The following is a 26,025-nucleotide window of genomic DNA, read 5'->3' on the forward strand; positions in this document are numbered from 1 at the left end:
GTATGGTTGGGATTGGAATTCAAGCACGTTTCCTCTCTGACTTTGATGCTCTTAATTGCTGTGTGCTTCTGTATCCTTGACAAGCATTTCTGTGCTTAAATAACCTTTTGCCTGTTGACTTTTATTTTAATTTTGGGGCTGAATTACCCCCAGGAAAGTTCCAAGTTCCTCTAAGAAAAATAATAAAATACACATTGAAGATTAATGGCCTTTAAATATACTTATATATCTGTAGGCATGAAAAACAAGGATAGATTATTAGCCAAGAAAAGTAAACTTGTTTTGAAATGAGATTTTGTTAAAGAATGGCAACAGTTTGTCTTGACAGGTTTTCTGGTGGTTAGTTCTCCATAATCCCTAGAAAATAAATCTTAATCAAATGAGAGTCAACCTATTGCTTAAACATGGCACCTTGTAAAACATGTAGATATATAAACCAGATCTTTGTCATAATTTAATGCTAAAAGCTATTGTTTTAAGTGAATATAAAGTTGACAGAAGTTCTTCAGATCAACACCAAAAAGTTCATAGTCACAGCGTTTTCATGTTGAAAGGAAACTTTTTCATTCAAACCAGAACTTCAGAAATCTAGGAAAGCTGTAACATGGCTGGAGTCACACATCTAGTTAACAGCAACCTGAATCTTAAATCTTTTTGTCCTTTGTCATACCATAATATTTGTTTGGGCTTTTTGAGGTGTTCCTGAATGGTAAATCCTCACTAGCATTCAGGAGGGTATTGGGTTTATCTGGGGGGTTTTTTAATGTTAAAAATATTATCTAAATGTAAAGAAAACTTCGAATAGTCCTATTCTGCCTCATTTTTTAAAAATTATATTTATTTATTTTTGGCTGCACTGGGTCATTGTTGCTGCATGTGGGCTTTCTCTAGTTGCGGCGAGCAGGGGCTACTCTTCGTTGCGGTGCTCAGTCTTCTCATTGAGGTGGCTTCTGTTGTTGTGGAGCACGGACTCTAGGCGTGCGGGTTTCAGTAGTTGTGGCACATGGGATCAGTAGTTGTGGCTCCCAGGCTCTAGAGCGAGGGCTCAGTAGTTGTGGTGCATGGGCTTTGTTGCTCCGCGGCATGTGGCATCTTCCCAGACCAGGGCTCGAACCCGTGTCCCCTGCATTGGCAGGCAGATTCTTAACCACTGCGCCACCAGTGAAGTCTCTATTCTGCCTCTTTAACACTATTTTTACCTTGTCATTATCTGTGTACATATATTTTTAGTTACCACAATTATATTAAAAATATTTTGAATTTAGCCCCTTTCCAAAATCATTTCTACCTATTATTTTCTATATTTAAATATTCTTCTGGGTAAAGGAAGAGGAAATTTCCTTTATGATTATCTTCAATATTCTGATTTGGTGTACCACATTTTATAACTATGCCTCAAGTGTTGAGCATTTAGGTTATTGATCCATATCATTGCAGTGACTAGCTTTGTGTGTAAGATTTGGGGGTATGTTTTGTTGAGTTATTTCTTTAAGATAGATTTTAAGGATGAGTAAAATACTTTGTCAGAAGACATGAACATCTTTATAACTCTTACACATTACTTTCCATGAGGAAATCAGTGTGGCTTTTAAGGCAATGAGTACATGAGCCACATTTACCATAATTTTGGTGTTGTTGACTAATATAATTGTTCAAGATATACCAGTAAATGTACAGGGTATCTAACAAGGAAGACAGAACACTTACCCAGTGTTTACTGATTGTAATTTACTCATGTGTCTTGTCTATCCTGATCTAACTTTTTGGATAATTTGTATTAAATTTTAAAAATTAGCTTCCCAATGTATTGTCCTTTCTTGAGGCTGTTCTCAGGTCTTCAGATCCTTTGGTGTTTTCTCCTTGGGGGTAAAAAGATCAAAAGAGAAATATAACAATACTGATAAATAGAATTTCAGCCTCAAAATATTGGCTTTGATATGTACTGGTAGCAGTTACAGGAAAGGGGATGTCAAAACACCCCAAAGTCAGTTTGAGTGTAAGGCGGAGACAAAGACCACAGCCATTCTGTGGTATTCCAACAACTCCCAGAGCCGAGGGATAACTGAGCTGTGGCTTTATTGCCAATACCTCAGACACTCCATGTGATTGACATCTCATGGCTGCCCGTACCCCTTTTAGCCTAGTAAATATATAATTTCTTTTGAAATAGTGAAATTCCAACTTTTCCACATTTTTTTCTTACCTCCCTTTTTTCATTTTATATTGTAAGCATATACAATTGACTCTTGAACAACATGGGATTTAATCCACGTATAATGTATAGTCAGCCCCTCCCTATCCACAGTTCCTCCACATCTGCAGATTCAACCAACCACAGACTGTGTAGTACTTTAGTGTTTACTATTGAAACATATCCACGTATAAATGGATCCCTGCTCTTCAAATCCAAAAGTTGTTTGAGGGTCAACTGTATTTGTACAGTCCAAAGTTACTACCTGATAGCATTAGGTAATTATTAGTTATTCATTGTCATTTTATTAATTGTTTCTATTTCTTTTATCACAGGGGTGAAATATATATATAGAGTGAGAAAGTGAGAGAGAGTATGGTTTTCTGGAAACAAGCTTCCAGCATACACTGCGAAGTTAAGCAGATATTAACTACATTTAAATTTCCTCTTAGTTGTCTTCCTACTGAACTTATGTACCCTTGACCCTTAGGTTGAAAACTTGACTCTTGGTACTATATAATGTTTTGCTGTGCTTCTGTTCCATGGAGTCATTAGGTCATTTCCCTGTCAGTAGGCACTTTACTACTTTTGGTCTGTTAAATATCTTAATTCCTAACCCTTCCCTCCAAAGCAAATTCTCCAAATTTTGCCAAAGCAAAATCTCGAAAGATGATTCTCTTAATTATTTTTTTTTCCTCAATCATACGAGTGATTTTGGTTTTTTGGGTTTTTTTGGTTTTGGTGTTTTGGGTTTTTTTGGTTTTGGTTTTTTTAAGGCCAAAAAATGCATTTATTTGGGATTTGTGAGGACTGCAGCCCAGGAAACACAAATCCAAGAAACACTTAAATGTGTTCCATAAATGAGGTTTTTTTCAAGTTGATCATCAGAAATTTTAGGTGTTTCATTAAAATGAAATGGTGCTGCTTTTCAGGCTGGTGCTGTTGGTTAAATGTTGATAATATATTTTCATTTTTCTTCTCATTAAGATTGAGTCTGTTTCTCAACCACTGGAAAACCATGGTGCCTCTGGTCATCCTTCAGAGTCATTGTCTACTAAATCATGTGGAGCATTGAGACCTGTCAATGGAGTTATTAATACGTAAGTTTTATCTCTTCTGCATACTTCTTATACTCAGCAGGCTTGTTAAAGATGGGTTTGAGACTCTTAGTTATCCCTAGCCAGGAGTAACCCTGGTTTAAAGAAGCAGAAACCTTATCACTTCATAATATTGTGCATGCCTCCTACTGTAGCAAGTATATTTTAAGTAGCCTCCTAATGTATTTTCCTGTTACTTACTGCGGCCTAAAATCGACTCAGCATGGAGAAAAATTAAAGTCCTAAAGTTGTTATGAATCGTTGTGATTGGTCCTGTCTTGGTAGAACTCCTCAGAAATATTTACATAAAATCCTCTGCTGTAGAACAGATGAGATCCCTAAAGGCTGTAAATCTGTATTTACAAAAGATCGAGGAATCCTTCTGCAAGTGAACAATGAGTACACATCCCTAATAGGCAAGTTTCATAGGAGAACTGATTCTCAATATATATTAAAAATATTCTTACCAGTTGCAATTTTCTAGACTTTTAAGAATTCATGTTTTTGTTGTAGAAGAGAACTTAATCAGTAGAACCTGAGTTCACTTACTGACTTTTGCATTTTTCAGACATGATAGAGTAACATCCACCAAGAGCACCTTAAAAATAAGCACAGATACTGCATAGCCACTTAGATTAACAGACATCAGCATCAAGAGGTGACCTCTGTGTGCTCTAGAACACATGTTTGTGTCTGTGAACATTTGCAAGTAGAGGTGGTTGAACAAGTATTAAAGGCTTTGTTTCCTTATGTCTTATGAGAAGTGAATATTCTTCCTTCCCCTTGTGTAGTCTTCAGCCTGTCTTGGCAGACCACATACCAGGTGACAACTCTGATGCTGAGGAACAATTGCATAAAAAGCAAAGACTGAATCTAGTTTCTTCATCAACTGATGGCACCTGTGTGGCAGCCCGAACACGTCCTGTGCTGAGCTGTAAGAAACGGAGGCTTGTTCGACCCAACAGCATCGTGCCTCTTTCCAAGAAGGTCAGTACCAGTGAGACTTGGTCACTGTTAAACAGTGAGCCAGATGCTCAGATAGAGGGTACTAGTTTCTTGCCAGCTTTGGTTCTTTTAACCAGTGTTTTCCAAACTTGGCTAACCACCAAGGCTTCCTGCAGAGCTTTAAAAAATACTAGGTTCCTGAGCCCTGTTTCCTAGAGATTCTGGTTTCGTTGCTCTGGAGTTGGGCCTGGGAATGTTGTTTTCAGAAAACAAAAAGCTCCTAGGTGACTCTTCAGCCAGGTTTGGAAACCATTGGCTTGAGATTTTAATAGAAATGGGAGAGAGGAAGTTGGAAGTTCTGCCATCAACACTTTGAAGGAGAGCAGTGTGTCTTCTCACTTATACTGTTATCGCTGAAAATGGCAATGTGGAATGCTTTCCTTTTAAATAAGAATCTCCATTAAAATTTCTAAGTTGATGATACTAAACGAATGTTTGTCTTCACAGACAAAATGGAGATTATTTTACAACTATAGGAAACTTGATTGCTGACTCTTCAAATAGCAGGGTTGGATTTAGTTCAAAACCAACGAAATAGTACTCCAGTGAAAATAATACCATGCAGTGATTAAGAGCATTAACTTTGAAGAGGACAGACTTGGGTTTGAATCATGGCACTGCCACTTAGTAGTTTGTGTTTGGGGCATGTTAACACCCCACCCCACCCCACCCTGCCTCAGAGATCTCATAGGGTTGTTTCAGGATTAACTGAAATGTATATAATTTGCTTATTGGGGTATCTGGCTGCTAAGTTACTAGTATAAGATGACCCTTGCTGTTTATACTTTTATTTTTATTAATTCATTCACTCATTCAACAAATCTTTTTTTGAGTTCCTACAATAAGCTAGATCTGTTCTATGCACTGAGAATACAACACTAAACAAAACAAAAATTCTTACCCTCATGAAATAATCTAATGGGTAGAGACAGAAAATAAAGCAATAAAATGAAGTATATGGGGGCTTCCCTCGTGGCGCAGTGGTTGAGAGTCCGCCTGCCGATGCAGGGGACACGGGTTCATGCCCCGGTCCGGGAAGATCCCACATGCCGCGGAGCAGCTGGGCCCGTGAGCCATGGCCTCTGAGCCTGCGCGTCCAGAGCCTGTGCTCCGCAACGGGAGAGGCCACAGCAGTGAGAGGCCCGCGTATCGCAAAAAAAAAAAAAAAAAAAGAAGTATATGGTATGTTCTGTAGTGTTAAGTTCTGGGGAGAAAAATGCAGCAGAGGAAGGGAATAGGGAATGGTGGGGAACTCAGTTGGAATTCAGCCTTGATACATTTTTTTATTCCAAGTCTTTGGAGATGTGAAAGATAAGAAACTGGGAAGGAGTGACCAATGAAGCAGAAGGAAAACCAAGAGAGTGTGGTATGTGGAAGGCAAGTGAAGAAAATGTTTCAGAAAGGAGGGAATGATCATCTCTGTTAGATGCTGCAGATGGGTCAAGTTAGGTGAAGACTAAGAATTGACCATAGGATTTCGTGGGGCCAGGGTTGCTTGAGACCTTTGTAAGCAGTTTTGTTAGAGGTAGAAGAGTGAAATTCTGATTGGATCAGGTTCAGGAGAGAATGGAACGGAAGGAATTGAGGGAACCATCATAGATAACACTTTCAAAGAGTATTTCTGTAAAGGAGAACAGAGAAATAACCTGTTTGACTGAAAGAGAATGTTTCTTAAGATAATGCTATTACAGTATATTTGCTGGTGAGAAAACTGAGGACAAGGGAGAGGAGATAATTGTTGGAAACATTAATATTTGGACAGTAGATTTTCACTGCTTGGCTTTTTTTGTTATAGTATGCATTTGGACTATATAATTTTGCCATGATCATTCATTCATTCATTTATGGCTGTGTTGGGTCTTCATTGCTGCGCGCAGGCTTTCTCTAGTTGCAGAGAGCGGGGGCTACTCTTTGTTTAGGTGCGCAGGCTTCCCATTGCAGTGGCTTCTATTGTTGTGGAGCATGAGCTCTAGGTGCGTAGGCTTCAGTAGTTGTGGCTCGTGGGCTCTAGAGCACAGGCTCACTAGTTGTGGCTCACAGGCTTAGTTGCTCTGCGGCATGTGGGATCTTCCCAGACGAGGGCTTGAACCCATGTTCCCTGCGTTGGCAGGTGGATTCTTAACCACTGTGCCATCAGGGAAGTCTCTTACCATGATCTTTTTTTTTTAAAGGAAATTATTATTAGTGAAAATTAACTATTAGGCTGTACCATTTCTCTCTTGTCTATTCCTCAGATTGCCTGAATTACCAAAATACCAGAAAAGAATTTGGTGGGTTTCTCATATTGACATTTGAATCAATTTTTTATTAATAGTCATATAAATCTAAATTATTTTCTGAACAGTTTTGAAGAGTTGATATTGGGAAAGCAAAGAAAACAGTATATTACTGTTAAGTATAAGAAAGTAGATTTTGGCCATGCCCTTGATGCTTTTAACAAAAACCTACCAACAACATCGCCTCATGGGGAAATAGTGTCCTTTCTCTGTTTCAGCAGTTGCTAGCCATGGTGTCATGACATCTAAGGGTGTGATAAAATTTTTCTGAAGTATAGATTGGCCTCCTGGATTCTTTTCTTTATATCTGTGAAGTAGCAAGGCTTCTTTGTTGCAGTTGACAGTAGTTTCTTCTTGTTCATGCCCCAAAACTGATGTACTTTTGAAGGTAGTACATATAAATGTTTAAAACAAGGGGGAGACATACAAAGCATACTAAAGACCCTTTGGTTCCAATGCCAGTGTCTAAAACAATCATTCTGACATGCAGAAGTAAACTGCATGGAAAATAAGACAAATAAGTTTAGTTTGGGAAATAAACCATTTGCTGATGATAGCAATATTGCTGGAGTTCTGCCAAAATTGGAGACAAAGGCCATTCTCTCTGTCTTAGTTGCTCACTGTGTCTTCAGTGGATCCTTGCTCAGTGATATTTGCTGTTGAGCAAGTACCTTGCCCTCTACCATTTTGAGGTGATGGATTTGCCAAGCAAATTTATTCAGCAGTTTTGGGTCCCCACGGTGTTCCAGTACACCTGGGTTTCATTGGTGAACAAAAGTCCTTGCCCTCATGGAGCTTACTTTCTAGTGGCAGAGTACTCAGAAATCACCCAGTGCTTAGGACAATAGCCTCTAAACTTTTATGGGAGTGTTCTATATATGCATTATAAAACACATACAAAATAAATTTTGAAAGGCTGAGATAAAGTAAATAGAAGTAGAAGCCCTAATATTTTATTTACAAACTGTCTTCAAGCCAAAAGAATTTTTAAAAATACTTTAATATTCTGTGATTAACAGATAATGATGATAGAGCCTTACTTTCAGAGAGGACTTCCTCCATAACCACTGAATTGGTTTTTTGGGTTTTTTTGCTTTTTTGTTTCTTGTTTTTTGTTTTTTTATTAAACAAATCTGGCTTGGATTTTGCACTAAGATTTTTGGAATGTCTTTAAATTATGATGGATTTCAATTCATTTTTGTTCTTGGCAAATTCTCTATCAGATGTTGCAGTGTCTGTGAGCCAATAAAAGTAACACATTGCATTGCATTCTGATTACCACAACATATACTAAGATTTCTAAGTTAATTTTTTTAAAATAGTGCTTTATTTTCATAATTAGAAGGTGAAATAATTACCATTTCAAATAGTTAGACAGAGTTGAATATTTTCTATTTTGGTGCTTTTCTCTTCCCTGAAATGTATTCAAAGCCTTGTTTTGTTTTGTCTTTTTGAATTTTATTTTATTTATTTTTTTATACAGCAGGTTCTTATTAGTCATCCATTGTATACATATCAGTGTATACATGTCAATCCGAATCTCCCAATTCATCACACCACCACCACCACCACCACCCCCGCTGCTTTTCCCCCTTGGTGTCCATACATTTGTTCTCTACATCTGTGTCTCAGTTTCTGCCCTGCATACCAGTTCATCTGTACCATTTTTCTAGGTTCCACATATATGTGTTAATATACGATATTTGTTTTTCTCTTTCTAACTTCACTCTGTATGACAATCTCTAAATCCATCCACGTCTCTACAAATGACCCAATTTCATTCCTTTTTATGGCTGAGTAATATTCCATTGTATAGATGTACCACATCTTCTTTATCCATTCGTCTGTTGATGGGCATATAGGTTGCTTCCATGACCTGGCTATTGTAAATAGTGCTGCAATGAATATTGGGGTGCATGTGTCTTTTTGAATTATGGTTTTCTCTGCGTATATGCCCAGTAGTGGGATTGCTGGGTCATATGGTAATTCTGTTTTTAGTTTTTTAAGGAACCTCCATACTGTTCTCCATAGTGGCTGTATCAATTTACATTCCCACCAACAGTGCAAGAGGGTTCCCTTTTCTCCACACCCTCTCTGGCATTTGTTGTTTGTACATTTTCTGATGATGCCCATTCTAACTGGTGTGAGGTATTAGATACCTCATTGTAGTTTTGATTTGCATTTCTCTAATAATTAGTGATGTTGAGCAGCTTTTCATGTGCTTCTTGGCCATCTGTATGTCTTTGGAGAAATGTCTGTTTAGGTCTTCTGCCCATTTTTGGATTGGGTTGTTTGTTTTTTTAATATTGAGCTGCATGAGCTGTTTATATATTTTGGAGATTAATCCTTTGTCCGTTGATTCGTTTGCAAATATTTTCTCCCATTCTGAGGGTTGTCTGTTCGTCTTCTTTATGGTTTCCTTTGCTGTGCAAAAGCTTTTTAAGTTTCATTAGGTCCCATTTGTTTATTTTTGTTTTTATTTCCATTACTTCAGGAGGTGAATCAAAAAAGATCTTGCTGTGATTTATGTCAAAGAGTGTTCTTCCTGTGTTTTCCTGTAAGAGTTTTATAGTGTCCAGTCTTATATTTAGGTCTCTAATCCATTTTGAGTTTATTTTTGTGTATGGTGTTAGGGAGTGTTCTAATTTCATTCTTTTACATGTAGCTGTCCAGTTTTCCCAGCACCACTTATTGAAGAGACTGTCTGTTCTCTGTTTTATATCTTTGCCTCCTTTGTCATAGATTAGTTGACCATAGGTGTGTGGGTTTATCTCTGGGCTTTCTATCTTGTTCCATTGATCTGTATTTCTGTTTTTGTGCCAGTATCATATTGTCTTGATTACTGTAGCTTTGTAGTATAGTCTGAAGTCAGGGAGTCTGATTTCTCCAGCTCTGTTTTTTTCCCTCAAGACTGCTTTGGCTATTCGGGGTCTTCTGTGTCTCCATACAAATTTGAAGATTTTTTGTTCTAGTTCTGTAAAAAATGCCATTGGTAGTTTGATAGGGATTGCATTGAATCTGTAGATTGCTTGGGGTAGTATAGTCATTTTCACAATATTGATGCTTCCAATCCAAGAACATGGTATATCTCTCCATCTGTTGGTATCATCTTTAATTTCTTTCATCAGTGTCTTGTAGATTTCTGCATACAGGCCTTTTGTCTCTTTAGGTAGTTTATTCCTAGATATTTTATTCTTTTTGTTGCAATGGTAAATGAGAGTCTTTCCTTAATTTCTCTTTCAGATTTTTCATCATTACTGTATAGAAATGCAAGAGATTTCTGTGCATTAATTTTGTATCCTGCAGCTTTCCCAAATTCATTGATTGGCTCTAGTAGCTTTCTGGTAACATCTTTAGGTTTCTCTATGTATAGTATCATGTCATCTGCAAACAGTGACAGTTTTACTTCTTCTTTCCAGTTTGTATTCCTTTTATTTCTTTTTCTTCTCTGATTGCCGTGGCTAGGACTTCCAAAACTATGTTGAATAATAGTGGTGAGAGTGGACATCCTTGTCTCGTTCCTGATCTTAGAGGAAATGCTTTCAGGTTTTCACCATTGACAATGATGTTTGCTGTGGGTTTGTTGTATATGGTCTTTATTATGTTGAGGTAAGTTCCTCTATGCCCACTTTCTGGAGGGTTTTTTATCATAAATGGGTGTTGAATTTTGTCAAAAGTTTTCTCTGCATCTATTGAGATGATCATATGGTTTTTATTCTTCAATTTGTTAATATGGTGTATCACATTGATTTGCGTATATTGAAGAATCCTTGCATCCCTGGGATAAATCCCACTTGATCATGGTGACGATCCTTTTAATGTGTTGTTGGATTCTGTTTGCTAGTATTTTGTTGAGGATTTTTGCATCTATATTCATCAGTGATATCGGTCTGTAATTTTCTTTTTTTGTAGTATCTCTGTCTGGTTTTGGTATCAGGGTGATGGTGGCCTCATAGAATGAGTTTGGGAGTGTTCCTTCCTCTGCAATTTTTTGGGAGAGTTTGAGAAGTTTGGGTGTTAGCGCTTCTCTAAATGTTTGATAGAATTCACCTGTGAAGCCATCTCATCCTGGACTTTTGTTGGAAGATTTTTAATCACAGTTTCATTACTTGTGATTGGTCTGTTCATATTTTCTGTTTCTTCCTGGTTCAGTTCTGGAAGGTTATACCTTTCTAAGAGTTTGTCCATTTCTTCCAGGTTGTCCCATTTTATTGGCATACAGTTGCTTGTAGTAGTCTCTTAGGATGCTTTGTATTTCTGCAGTGTCTGATGTAACTTCTCCTTTTTCATTTCTAATTTTATTGATTTGAGTCCTCTCCCTCTTTTTCTTGGTGAGTCTGGCTAATGGTTTATCAATTTTGTTTATCTTCTCAAAGAACCAGCTTTTAGTTTTATTGATCTTTGCTATTGTTTTCTTTGTTTCTATTTCATTTATTTCTGCTCTGATCTTTATGATTTCTTTCCTTCTGCTAACTTTGGGTTTTGTTTGTTCTTCTTTCTTTAGTTCCTTTAGGTGTAAGGTTGGATTGTTTATTTGAGATTTTTCTTGTTTCATGAGGTAGGCTTGTGTAGCTATAAACTTCCCTCTTAGAACTGCTTTTGCTGCATCCCATGGGTTTTGGATTGTTGTGTTTTCATTGTCATTTGTCTCTAGGTATTTTTTGATTTCTTCAGTGATCTCTTGGTTATTTAGTAACATATTGTTTAGCCTCCATGTGTTTGTGTATTTTACTTTTTTTTCCCTGTAATTGATTTCTAATCTCATAGCATTGTGGTCAGAAAGGATGCTTGATATGATTTCAGTTTTCTGAAATTTAATGAGGCTTTATTTGTGACCCAAGATGTGACCTATCCTGGAGGATGTTCCGTGCGCACTTGAGAAGAAAGAGTAATCTGCTGTTTTTGGATGGAATGTCCTATAAATATCAATTAAATCTGTCTGGTCTATTGTGTCATTTAAAGCTTGTGTTTCCTTATTTTCTGTTTGAATGATCTGTCCATTGGTGTAAGTGAGGTGTTAAAGTCCCCCACTATTATTGTGTTACTGTTGATTTCCTCTTTTATAGCTGTTAGCAGTTGCCTTATGTATTGAGGTGCTCCTATGTTGGGTGCGTATATATTTATAATTGTTATATCTTCTTCTTGGATTGATCCCTTGATCATTAGTGTTCTTCCTTGTCTCTTGTAACATTCTTTAAAGTCCATTTTATCTGATATGAGTATTGCTACTCTAGCTTTCTTTTGATTTCCATTTGTATGGAATATCTTGTTCCATCCCCTCACTTTCAGTCTGTAAGTGTTCCTAGGTCTGAAGTGGGTCTCTTGTAGACAGCATATATATGGGTCTTGTTTTTGTATCCATTCAGCAAGCCTGTGTCTTTTGGTTGGAGCATTTAATCCATTCATGTTTAAGGTAATTATCGATATGTATGTTCCTGTTACCATTTTCTTAATTGTTTTGGGTTTGTTTTTGTAGGTCCTTTTCTTCTGTTGTGTTTCCCACTTAGAGAAGTTCCTTTAGCATTTGTTGTAGAGCTGGTTTGGTGGTGCTGAATTCTCTTAGCGTTTGCTTGTCTGTAAAGCTTTTGATTTCTCCATCGAATCTGAATGAGATCCTTGCCGGGTAGAGTAATCTTGGTTGTAGGTTCTTTCTTCCCTTTCATGCCACTCCCTTCTGGCTTGTAGAGTTTCTGCTGAGAAATCAGTTCTTAACCTTATGGGAGTTCCCTTGTATGTTATTTGTCATTTTTCCATTGCTGCTTTCACTAATTTTTCTTTGTCTTTAATTTTTGCCAGTTTGATTACTATGTGTCTCGGCATGTTTCTCCTTGGGTTTATCCTGTATGGGACTCTCTGCACTTCCTGGACTTGGGTGGCTATTTCCTTTCCCATGTTAGGGAAGTTTTCAACTATAATCTCTTCAGATATTTTCTCAGGTCCTTTCTCTCTTCTCCTTCTGGGACCCCTATAATGTGAATGTTGCTGTGTTTAATGTTGTCCCAGAGGTCTCTTAGGCTGTCTTCATTTCTTTTCATTCTTTTTTCTTTATTCTGTTCTGGAGCAGTGAATGCTACCATTCTGTCTTCCAGGTCACTTACCTGTTCTTCTGCCTCAGTTATTCTGCCATTGGTTCCTTCTAGTATATTTTTCAATTCAGTTATTGTATTGTTTATTTGTTCTTTAATTCTTCTAAGTTTTTGTTAAACGTTTCTTGCATCTTCTGAATTCTTTTTCTGGAAGGTTGCCTATCTCCACTTCATTTAGTTGTTTTTCTGTGGTTTTAACTTGTTCCTTCATCTGGTATGTAGCCCTCTGCCTTTTCATCTTGTCTGTCTTTCTGTGAATGTGGTTTTTGTTCCACAGGCTGCAGGATTGTAGTTCTTCTTGCTTCTGCTGCATTGGGTTTTTAATGGGAATTCCTTCAGAGAGAATTAATGCCATTACAGTATTAAGGGAACACAGAATTCCTCTTTTATCCCAGTATTTAACTCTTCATACATGTTATCTACATTCTTGATATTTTGGTCATGTGAATGAGATCTTTTTTGTTAGTGTTATTTTATGAGTTGGTTTCTGGGTATTTATTTTGTAATTGAACATTTTTCTGAACTCTTAACATTGTTTTGGTTGTTTTTAATTTTCTAGGTTGGCTTTCTGTCATCAGCAAGCAGTTTGACACCTCTTTATATACTTACTCCTTTTCCTTGTCTGGATTCACTTTCAGAACAGTGTTAAGAAATAATTGGTCGTAGTGAGACATCTCATTTCTGGTTTGAATGGCAATACTTTTAGAAGGTCACTATTAATTTTGATGTACGACAACTGAAAATGAATTGGGACACTTAGAGTATCATTTGCCGTGCTCTGGAAAAGTTTAAAGATTTTAAAGGAAGGATCAATTTGTTTAAAATTTGTTAGAACTCAAGGTAAAAGCATCTGAGATTGGCATCTGTTCTGCAGAAAATTTTCCATCAGTTACATATTTTCAGATTTACTAATACAGAATTTTAATAAGCGTTCTTACTTTTTAAATCCCTGTATCAGGAGTTAATATCCATTTCTCAGTCTTCATTATATTTGTCTTCTCTTTCTTGATCAACCTTGTCAGCAGTTTTTCTATTTTATTGGTCATTTCAAAGATCAGTTCTTTGCTGTTAACTCCTTCCTGTGGTCTTGTTTTTTCCCCCCTCTCTGCCTTTATTCAAATGCTCGGTTAATTTATTTTCTGTTCTTTGTTACATAATAACAGAAGCATTTAACTTTTTGAATTTTCTTCTGAGTGTATTTTTGGATAGCATTCCATAGCCTTTGTTGTGGGAAGGAAGTGGGGTTTTTTTTTGCTGCTTGTAAGTTGCCTTTGAGTTTTTAAGTTCTTTGCCCAAGAGTTAAGAATTGAGTTTTTAGATTCTAAACGGTTTTTCTTTTTAAGCCTTTGTTATTAATTACTGATTTTTATAGCATTTTGATCAAAATGATGTTCTTATAGTTTCTGCTTATATTTGTGGTCTGTTGTGTTGATTTTTTTTAAAAAAACTTTCATTGGTGTGTAGTACAGTTTTATATATTTATATCTTCTTTGTGACTGTGGCTCCTGTCTCCAGTAGTTGTTCTTGCCTTACAGTTCTACTTTTCTTGATATTAATATTTAGTGTATGTGATTTCTCATCCATTTAGTTTTAATATTTTGTTTTCTGTATGCTTTTTGAAACAGCATAAAAGATTCAGGGTTTGGGGGTGTTTTTGTTTTTTTTTAATCTCCTAAAAGTCTTATTTTAATGGGGATTTTATTAAATAGAGAATAGTTTTTAATTTTATATTCAGTTTTGAAAGTAGACTTAAAGGCTTATTTTGGTTATAACATTTCATTGTTTGTTGACAGTCCTTTTTATATCTTCATTTGCCCGTTCATTGAGTTTTTAATTTGCATTTGTGGTTTTTCAGTGATTTGAGCAACAGTTTGACTGTGTTTCAAGTTCTTAGATCATAACCTCTGTCCCTTAAAACTCTGTTCCACTGTCTTTTGGTTGGGGGAGGAGAGCAGTTGTTTATTCTGTTTTGTTTTGGCCAGTCTATGTTTCTTTCCTTTATATTGGTAGATGGTTCTACTCTATGCTGTCCAGTATGGTAGCCACTATCCACACGTACCTATTTAAAATTAGGATAAAAAGTTCAGTACCTCACTCATACCAGCCACATTTCAAGGGTTGAGTAGTCATATGGCTAGTGGCTACCATATTTAGTTGCACTAATACAGAACTTCTTTACCATTGCAAAACTGCACGGGACAGTGCTTCAGAGTATTTTATGTAGCACTGTCAAGTTTTCTTCAGTAGTAGCTTTGGTTTTTGATTCCCTTAAGTTTGTAGTTGCCTGTTTTTAAGTATACCAGTTATCTGTGTGTTATTGTTTCCTGTCCTTTTTATCTAGCTGTTACTACCTGCTCCACAGCATTGTTGTGATTATTAAATTAGATACAGGAAGTGACGGGCACATTTTGAATGCACATAATAAGTATTCAGATGTGAGCTAGCTGTTAACTTTTCTCTCACTGTTTTTATCCCTTTGGTTCTTCCATAGTGCAAAGGAATAAAACAGCTAAGTTTGTTGTCCACATCCTGTTTTGATTTTCTATATCATCAGTTCTAACCTATAGTTCCTTTTGTGTAGTTTTTTTTTTTTTTTTTTGCGGTAAGTGGGCCTCTCCCGTTGCGGAGCACAGGCTCCGGACACGCAGGCTCAGCAGCCATGGCTCACGGGCCCAGCCGCTCCACAGCATGTGGGATCTTCCCGGACCGGGGCACGAACCCATGTCCCCTGCATCGGCAGGCGGACTCTCAACCACTGTGCCACCAGGGAAGCCCTTGTGTAGGTTTTAATTGTGCTACCTTGGGTTAATATTTTCTTTTTTCTTTTTAGATTTTATATTTACTTTTTATGTCATCTTGTCCTTTCACTTTACTCTTGTTACTTTATAGTAGAGGCTATGTTATCTCTTACCCTATTAGGGATGCCAAAAGTTTTCATTAATTGTTTTATCAAACTTGTTTAATAGATAGTTTTCCAAAAATATGTTTTTTCTGAATTTCTCAGATTTTCTTTCTTTTCCTTTGTTCTACAGTGTTCTACTTTAGTCCCCATGCTGAGGGTTTTGTTTGTTTTTTCCTTTTGTCATTCTTAAAAACTAAGTTGATCTATCTACACTTTGTATTTATCACTAGGAAAAACTTAGTAGCTGACTGAATTAGTTTCCTGTCAAAGTTCTGGAGGCTAGAAGTCTGACATTGAAATCAAGTTTGTCAGCCCTTGCTGGCCTCTGAAGGCTCTAGGGAAGAATCCTTCCTTGCCACTTCCTGCAAGCAACCTTAGTAGTCCTTGGCTTGTAGTAGCATAATTCCTATTTCTGCCTCCATCTTCACACGATCACCTTCCCTGTGTGTCTGTGTTTTCACATGGTCTTATAAGGACACCAGTCATTGGATTCAAGGCTTACCCTAATCCAGTAGTACTTCATATTAAACTAATTGCATCTGCAAAGACCCTATTTACAACTACAGTCACATTCTGTGGTTCTGGGTAGGCATGAATTTTGAGGTGGGATCTGGGGAGGGGACACTATTCTCAGTACACTAGTTGTTGGTCCTTCTCTCTGCTGCTCATATGATGGTTGAACCCTTTTCTCACTTCTAAATCTAGAAGACAGATTGATAGGTGCTGTTCCCAATTCAGTTCCTGGGTTTCAGCAACTTTCAGACTTAATACACCTTTGCTCTGAAATAGTTGGACTTTCTTTTACTCCCACTGCCAGTTTTCTGGGGCTCTTCTATACCATTGAATTTATTGTGTGAAGAACTTAAGTTCTCTGTATATAGAAAAAATTATAGGTTTACCTGTCTCCTCCCCTAATTTTTTTAATTCTGTGAAGTATAAAGGATGATGTAACAAAAATCGATGTATGTACCAACCTAAATGTTAATATTCAACATTTTTTTTACTTCATGTGTTTTTTTAATATTAAAAGAAAATTATAGATAACTAGGGCTCCTTTTATTTTCTTCCATCTCCTTTACGTGCTTTCTTCCCCAGAGCTAACCACTGTTATGAATTTGTGTATACTCCCAGTTCAGGTTCTTAGATCTCTACTACACATATATGTGTGCAAGAGCACAAAATGCAGTATTGTTTATTTAAAGTTTATATAAATGCTGTCGTTGTACGTATTCTGCAACTTGGGTTTGGTTTTTTGGTGTGTGTTTTTGGGAGGTGTATGTGTGTGTCTTAATTTACTGTTGTGTTTTCAAGATCTCCATGTTGATGTACAAAATTTTAGTTCAGCATTTGTAAATAATCCACATTTCCTAAAAAGACAGTATTTGTGTGGGTGTGAGTGTATCCATATCCTGTTTGTTGACTTCAGGGTTCTAAATTTAACTCACATCTTGGGCTTATTGTGTTCATATCTTCTATATCCTTTGGTCTGCTTCCTATTTTTTTATTTTTTGGAATATGTTTGATATGTGCATTGTGTAAGTTTAAGTTACAGTTTGATTGCCATTGTAGCCTTAGGTAACACCTCTATCTTCACATACTTACTGTTTCTTTTTTGTGGTGAGAATAATTAAGATTTAGTCTCATAGCACATTTGTTGTTTATAATACAGTGGCATTGTCTATAACCACTGTACTCTGTATTAGATCTCCAGGACTTGTCTACTGGTAGTCAATTTATACCGTTAAACTACCTCTCTCATTTCCCCAACCTCACCTCCATTTCTTTTTTTCTTTTCTTTTTTTTTTTTTTTTAAATTCATATATGTTCATACAGTTCCAGGGCGACTGGTTAGGTACATCGTAGTTAATGATTATTATTTCTTCTTCATCTTCATTCCTTTCATCATTATGTTGTTTCCCTTTTGATCTCTATTAATTTTACTTTAAATGGGTTTCTTTGGTAAGTACTTGCTAGATACATCCTTTTCCATCTCTTTGTTTTCAGTTTTTCTGTGTCAGTTTGTTTTGATGTGTTTTAAAGAGGTGATTTAAATCCATTTATATTAACTCTGATTACTATCATGTTTGGAATCAGTAATTTCTCTTAATTTTTTTTTTAATCCTTGCCTTTTCTTTGCCTTGTTTTTATGCCTTTCTGCTGTCTATTGGGTTAGTTGAAAGTTCTTCTCATCTCTGTCTGCTTTGGGAACAGTAGGACTTTAGAATGCCTCTTTATAAAACTCCAGCCTTGGGACTTCCTTGGTGATGAAGTGGTTAAGAATCTACCTGCCAGTGTAGGAGACATGGGTTCGATCCCTGGTCCAGGAAGATCCTACATACTGCGGAACAGCTAAGCCCGTTCACCACAACTGCTGAGCCTGCGCTCTAGAGCCTGTGCGCTACGACTACTGAAGCCCACACGCCCTAGAACCTGTGCACTGCAGCTACTGAGCCAACGCGCCTGGAGCCTGTACTCTGCAACAAGAGGAGCCACCCCAATGCGAAGCCCACGTACCACACTGAAGAGTAGCCCCTGCTCTCTGCAACTAGAGAAAGCTCATGTGCAGCAATGAAGACCCAGCAAGCCATAAATAAATAAAATTGTAAAAATAAATAAAAAAGTAAAACTCCAGTCTTTCCTACCCATTATCTATAATTTATTTTTATTATTTTAGTTATCTTGTTTTTAAATCCCTCCCAAATTAGCCATTTTTAGGTTTATGCTTATTTACATTTACCAATACTTTTGCCATTCCTGTTCAGTGTTGCTTCTTGCATCCTACTCAATTCTTGCTGAATACATTTAGTAGCCTTCTAACAATGGTATAAGTTGTAAAGTCCTTATAAATTAAAAACATACAGAATTACATTTATGTGTGAAATGTGTATATATGTGTATTTGTGAATACACACACAGTTATATATTGCCTTTATTCTTGCATGATGACTTAGCTGCATGTAAATTTATATTTAGCACTTTGAAGATAATTTCATTGCCTTCCAATATTTATTGTTGTTGAAAATTCTGATGTGAGTTTAAGTGTCATTTCTTTATAGATTATCTGTATCTTCTCTCTGGTAACTTAAATCTTTACCCCAACCCCTTACTTCTGGTTTTGTTTTTATGTTTCACAATATCAAGGGACATAGTTAGATGTATGAATTAGTTTTTAGCCACTAGGTCTTGGTGTGCACCCTCATTCTGAGAGTTCTTGTTCGTCTTGAGTTTTGAAAATTTTCTAGTCATTATTTATTCCAATTTTTCCTTTTTTATTCTCTTTTTAAATATAGAATGTCTGTCGATTGTTGTTGATCTCATTCTCTCCTCCATATTGCTTCCTTCCTTTTTATACTTTGCAATTTCATATCTCTTCCTATGCTTTATTTCATGTAGTCTTCTCTGACTGTTCCTCCTCTTTATCAGTTTTTTCTCCAGCTGTGTTTAGTTTATTGGTAAACCTGTCAATTGGGTTTTTTATTTCAATGTGTACTTTTTTTTTTTCAGAATTTATTACTTTTAGACACATCCTCTTTTTTTCATCCTGTTCCTGTTTCATAACATATATTCCTGCCATTATCACTATGAAAAATTTTAATATACTTATTTTAAAGTTGTTTTCTAATTGTTCTATTTCTAGCTTGCCCAGGGCCACTTCTTCCCATTTTTGCATGTACTGACTGCCTCATAACAGTCTGTGTTCTTTTATGATTTACAGTACCTTTCATGGTGAGCTTATCTGGGTCCAGGGTGAGGGAGGCATGCTTTGTTTAGGAGTCTTGTGATCCCTGGACTGTGAAAGTGTCCTTAAAGCACAGTTTTCCATTAGCTTCTGGAGACTTCAGGAATCTAGGTGAATTTGGAGTGGCAGATTCTTAGCTTAAGATCCCTGCACATAAACAGGTAGTATGAATTTGGACCTCTTACATGAACATGGATCAGGAGGGGACTTTCACTTTCTCCCTGTTGGCTTTTTCCACAAAAGTCCCGGAGTAGGTGTTAAACTTCCTTGCCACTTCGCTGGGTGGTTGACCAAGACCAGCCTTGGCTTTGCATTCTTTTTCTGCTTCTTGCATCTTGCAATTTCTTTTTTAAAATTAATTAATTAATTAATTAATGGCTGTGTTGGGTCTTTGTTGCCGAGCACAGGCTTTCTCTAGTTGCTGTGAGCGGGGGCTACTCTTCGTTGCGGTGTGCACGCTTCTCATTGCGGTGGCTTCTCTTGTTGTGGAGCACGGGCTCTAGATGTGTAGGCTTCAGTAGTTGTGGTGCATGGGCTTAGTTGCTCCACGGCATTTGTGATCTTCCCGGACCAGGGCTCAAACCCGTGTCTCCTGCATTGGCAGGCAGATTCCCAAACCCTGCACCACCAGGGGAGCCCACATCTTGCAGTTTCTTACTCCTGATTCAGGCCTTTGGCAGAGTGATCATGTATGTGGACTCCTCAGAATAGTGTTTTGTTTTGTTTTTGTTTTTTTAATTTTTGGCTGCATTGGGTCCTCGTTGTTGCACGCGAGCTTTCTCTAGTTGCAGCGAGCAGGGGCTACTCTTTGTTGCAGTGTGTGGGCTTCTCATTGCGGCAGCTTCTTGTTGCGGAGCACGGGCTCTAGGTGCGTGGGCTTCAGTAATTGTGGCACACAGGCTCAGTAGTTGTGGCTCGCGGGCTCTAGGGCGCAGGCTCAGTAGTTGTGGCTCACGGGCTTAGTTGCTCCACAGCATGTGGGGTCTTCCTGGACCAGGGAACAAACCTGTGTCCCCTGCGTTGGCAGGCGGATTCTTAACCACCAGGGAAATCCCACACTTTTTTAATGCATAAAAGACATTGGATTATAGGGGAAACTGAGTATGTTGAAACAGTTGTTAAAATATAAACTTGTGGTATATTAATTGCTTTATTAATGAACTAAATAACAGGATTTAGCAGCAGGTATAGTAACTGTCATGATTTCAAAGTAGTGATGAGCTCTTAGATAATTTGCAGTATCTGCCACCAGTGTAATGTGATGGGTGAATCAATTTGGAGAGCACTTCATGCCATATATGCTCCACTCAGAGATTCATAAAAGACGTTAAAGACTTAAAAGCCTTTTGTTTAAAAGAAAATCTTTTGTTTCCCCAACTTATTTGACAAGGAAACCTTGGTAAAGTAATACTGATTAAGCATGCTCATGAATTACTATGATTCCAAGAGAAGCATTTCAGAACATCTGCTTCCTGTTCTGTAATCTCTTTGTAGGTGATGTTTGGACGCTTGGCAATACTGAAATTTAAATTTTAAAATGAAAGCTTTAACCATCAACGTTTTCCATTTCTTAAAATCTCATTCTAAAATTATGAGTAGAATGAAGTAGATGTTTTTAATTAAGTATGCCAAAGTAAATATAAAATACAGAAACTTTATTTGCAACATTGATTTACTGATCCCATTTTGTTTTCAAACATAGTCTGAATAAGTTTATAGGGAAATAAACTAATGAAAGGTCAGTCAGCGACTTTCCTGGCGGTCCAGTGATTAAGACTCTGTGTTCCCAGTGCAGGGGGCATGGGTTCAATCCCTGGTCAGGGAACTAAGATCCTGCATGCTGCACGGTGCAGCCAAAAAAATAATAATAATGAAATAAAACAAGTAAAAACAAAAAAAAGATCAGTCAAATGATTGTACATTTTCTTTCATTATCTTATGTATTTGCATTGATTGTTTTAATTGCTGTGCACATACACTTGATTTTTATGTTGCATATACATACTTAATATCAGTGTACTTGGCATTTTAGATGCCACATAAGAAGTGATGCCATGGTTTGCTTAACCATTCCACAGTTCATTTTTTACTATTATATACCAAGTGAGCCATGAGTGTTTTGGCACAAATTTCAGAATCTCTACCTTTTTCATTATCATCTTAGACAAGTTCCTTGGGGGTCTACTTTCCAAGAAATATTTACCAAAGTCAAAGAATCTACTGTTGTTAACAGTTCTGCATATTGCAGGTTTAGGCTATTTTAAGATTGAATCAGGTAGTACCATCTTCAGTATTGTCGGTGATTTTTGCCACTGGTAATGCTTTTGACTTTAACAGTGATTCCTACAGTTACCAGAGACTCCTCTGTTCAGATTACCCAGACTCCATAAATGATTTTTAAAGTTTGTTTGAATCAAGATACAGATAAAGTCCATACATTCCAGTAAGTCTTTTAAGTCTGATTTTATAGGCTTCCCCTTTATTTTTTTCCTTGCAATTTAAACAGGTTTGTGGTGTGCTTGGATGTTGTTTTCTTTGTGTTTTCATTTAGCTTGGGTTTTGCAGTTTCTTAAGTCTGTGGATTAGTGTCTTTAATCATTTTTAGCACAAACTGAACCATTATTTCTTCAAACATTGCCCTTGCCATATTCTCTGTCTTCTTCTCTCCTTATGGACCTCTGATTACAAGTATGTTGGATTTGATCACCGGGCATGTACATTCTGTTCTGTATTTCCCTGTTATTTTTTTCCTCTGGTCCTCAATTAATCTATCTCCCGGTTCTCTTATCCACACTTCTGGTGTGTCTAATAACGATGCCAAATTCGTTTTGAGTCAATGTTGGATATTATATATTTAAAAGATTTTCGCAGCTCTGATGCTCTCTTTCCCCAGAACAGATTCACCTTCCCCTGCTAGGCATATAGAATGGGAGCCGAAAACGTGACTGCAGTTAGGCACTGAGCTGAGTTGCAGCTAGGTTATAGTTTTGTTTGTTAGTTTGTTTGTTTTAACATCTTTATTGGAGTATAATTGCTTTACAATGGTGTGTTAGTTTCTGCTTTATAACAAAGTGAATCAGCTATACATATATCCCCATATCTCCTCCCTCTTGCATCTCCCTCTCACCCTCCCTATCCCACCCCTCTAGGTGGTCACAAAGCACCGAGCTGATCTCCCTGTGCTATGCGGCAGCTTCCCACTAGCTGTCTGTTTTACGTTTGGTAGTGTATATATGTCCATGCCACTCTCACTTCGTCCCAGCTTACCCTTCCCCTGGGTCACAGTTTTGATAAGGCTTTGTTTCTCTCTGGTCCATTCTTAGGGCATAGCCTTGTTTCTTACTCCCATTTCCAGATGAGAACCTGATTCGATGACCAGTGCCCTTCCCCCTCATGTATCCTGAACTCTAACTGTAGTCTCCTCATCAAAGTGAGCCTGCCAGAATCTCTCTACTTTCCGGAGGCTTTCTGCTTAGCTTCTTAGCCTCCTGCCCATCACGGCTTCAGAATTTTCACAGCTTCGGAATTTTCCAAATGCCTTGGGAGCAGGAGTATCTGACGTGTCATTCTTAGTTTCCTGTCCTTCCTTTTCACTGGGAATTTGGCTCTTCAGGTCTCTAAAGTTGTCCCTTCAGACCTACAAAAGCATCAGAATCTCTGCTCATTTCTCTGTCCCCAGAAGTGACCCTCTACCAAGGCACCAAATTCTAAGCATCACTCAGAATCACCCATTGTCCACAGGAAGAAGCAGCTCCACACTTCATGGTCCTACACGCTCTCTGAAATCTTGACTCCTTGATAGTGTCACTGCTTTAGCATTTCTCTTGTATCTTAAAGTTGAGTTTGCTTTTTTTTTTTAATCTGGACTTTCTAGTTCTCAGTAAGAGTGTTGGTTTGCTATAAACTATCCATCATACCCCTTTTCCTTGCAATTTATTTGTCGAGAAAACTGGGTTATTCCAGTTATTTATCCAGTGGCTTACATTTTTCTGATTATACCTGTGGTATAACTTTCTCGCCTCTTGGCACATCTAACAATGTTTTTTTTGGATGTTGGGCGTTTAATTTTACGTGGTTGAAGTATAGGGATTGTATTTTCTTCCTTTAAAGAGGCTTTGTTTTGTTGGCAGGTAAGTTACTTGAGGTTCAGTTTTTCCTTTACTAGGGAGAGTGTAGAGTAGCCTACTTTAACTCCACTAGTAAATCAGGATCTTCTGGGGTCTTTTTTGAATGCTCTGTGCCACTTGGCTGGTCGCAATGGAGAAGTCTCCCTGCTTGTGTGAGCTCGGGGAACTGTTCAGTTCACAGCTCCTTCGTTGCTCTTTGCCTGACCTGATGGAGTTTCACCCTGTACGTGGGCTTCTTAGTATTCAGCAAACACTCAAGGAAATCTCATGAAGATTTCTGGAGCTCTTTTTCTGTATGGCTTCCTCTTCTCAAGAATTCTGCCTCATAATTACCAGTCACCTGAGCCTCTGTACTTCAGTCTCTGGGAGTGTATTTCCTCAACTCAGTGAAACCATCACGCTCTGCTTAGAATCCCTCACCTGCTGTGCAGTCTGCAGTGTGCCTCCAGGCAGAAAGCCAAGGCAGTCACAGGCTACCTCATTTGTTTCTGTCTTAAGCTGTGTGTTGTCCGGTTTTCTAGTTTATGGCTAAAGGATAAATACGAGCATTCTATAAGAGAAAAATGCCCTTTTATACTATTGGTTTACCCTTAAGTACAGTTTGTGCAGAAAGAAGCATGATTCATGTTACTTTATCTACCAATTTTCAAACAGTAAGTTGATTTCCTGCCATCTTCCAAGGGCAATCAATAAAGTCTTTGTGGAGGGGGGGGTGTATGATTATGAAGTCATCGACTTAAACATATTTGAGTTATTCAAGTCATTGAAATTCTTTTCTATGCTCAAATTGTCATTTTTGATTAGTGGAAGCCTCCTCAAGCTTGCTGTTGAGTTCTTTTTTTTTTTTTTTTTTCCTTTTTGCTGTTGAGTTCTTTTGACTGCAGTAGTCTTGAGACCTTTCTTCTCTCTCACCATTAATATTTAATGGGAGCCTGTGCGTTGAAGTTTACTAGGAGGGATAACCATAATTTGAGCTGCATGGTTCTCAATGATTTTTGACCCACCTGCCCACCCCCAAGAAACATTTGACAATGTAGTCATTTTTGGTTGTCACAAAAGGTGGGGAGGAAGGTGTTACTTGCACCATGAGTAGAAAGGTCCGGGAAGCTGCTGCTTATTTACAGTGCACAGGACATCTCCTCCCAACAAAAAAATTATCCAGCTCAAAGTGTCAGTAGTGCTGTTGTTGAGAAACCTTGACATATACTAATTTAGCTAGCATTTGTGTAGTGTTTCAGTAGTTTGAGAAATCATTTTACATTTCCCACAATCCCATGAAATTGGCATTATTGATCCTTTAATAACAGATGAGTAAATTTGAGGAGGTCATACAACTAACAAGAAACAAGAATTTGATATCGATGATCTTTATGGTTGATGTCTTTTTTTTTTCTCTCCCCATTATAAGTGAAGACAGTGTACTTTGTATGACTACAAAATAACAGAGTTGAGACCAGACACTGTTGCAAGTGATATTTATTCTCAAAACAGCCTTATCAGATAAGCAGCTGTTATTATGGATGAAGCCATTACTTAACTTGTCTAAAGTTATACAGCTAGTAAGCAGCAGAGTTAGGGCTCAAACCCAGACAGCCTGGCCCCATTGCCTACACTTTTTTATTTTTTGCGTTACGCGGGCCTCTTACTGTTGTGGCCTCTCCTGTTGCGGAGCACAGGCTCCGGACGCGCATGCTCAGCGGCCATGGCTCACGGGCCCAGCAGCTCCGTGGCGTGGGATCCTCCTGGACTGGGGCACGAACCCGCGTCCCCTCAATAAAGTCTTTGTGGCCTGCCGATGGACTCTCAACCACTGCGCCACCAGGGAAGCCCTGCCCATACTTTTAACTACTGTATGTTGACACATAATTTTTCTTTTACAGTTTAAACATGTTTGTTTTATCTTTAAATCTTTAATACCTTTGGAATTTATTTTGATGTGAAGTAGGAATCCAACTTCTTCCCACCCCCTAGACCTTGATTTCCCTGATTCATTTATTGGAAAAGTCATCTCCCCCTGACCCTTTCTTTAGTTAATTCATTTAGAAATATTGCCTGTGTTAAACATTAAATTGTCATGTTATATATATTGATCTATTTTTTCTTTTTGTTTAATTAATTTTTCTGTTCCTTAACCAGTAGCATATTTTTTTAAATTACTGTAACTTTTAAAATGTGGTAGGGCATATCACTCCCGTCTACCTTTGCTTATCAGAAAATTTCTGGGAACTTTTCCCCTTGGCATTTATTCTTCCAGTTTGTAGTTTATTTAAGTTACATTTGTCTCTTCTCTCTTCTGTACCAAAAACCTACTGAGTTTAAGATTATAGATTAATCTGTAGAATATTAATAATTAATAGCTTTAAGCTTTGTGCTTAAAATTTCTAGTTAAACTTATTCCAGTATTTTTTTTATTGTTGTTATAGTCAAGAATAGATAGACTCTTTGGTCACTTGTATGTTTCTAAATAAAAGTTACTTTTAGGAAGATGACACTTGAGAAAAACACCTGAGGTGAGGGAATGACCATGGAGCTAATAGAAGAGCCAAGGGCAGGGGCCTGTGATCAGGAAGTTTGCCTGTCATTTTGGGGAAGGAACAAGGAA

General features: G+C 37.6%; 1 protein-coding gene across 3 annotated transcripts in view; it reads left to right on the plus strand.

Moving 5' to 3' along the window:
* The window catches only part of KANSL1 (KAT8 regulatory NSL complex subunit 1), a 169,476-nt gene that overhangs the window by 120,541 nt on the left and 22,910 nt on the right, over positions 1–26,025 (plus strand). For all 3 annotated transcript variants that reach the window (XM_082861649.1, XM_082861648.1, XM_082861650.1), the window contains exons 5-6: positions 3,179–3,291; positions 4,080–4,275. In XM_082861649.1, the coding sequence (XP_082717775.1) occupies positions 3,179–3,291; positions 4,080–4,275 (309 nt within the window). The remainder of the gene's footprint in view (positions 1–3,178; positions 3,292–4,079; positions 4,276–26,025) is intronic.

The sequence above is a fragment of the Leucopleurus acutus genome (assembly GCF_964270905.1).
Source record: "Leucopleurus acutus genome assembly, chromosome: 19".
In the NCBI taxonomy this organism is placed as follows: domain Eukaryota; kingdom Metazoa; phylum Chordata; class Mammalia; order Artiodactyla; family Delphinidae; genus Leucopleurus; species Leucopleurus acutus.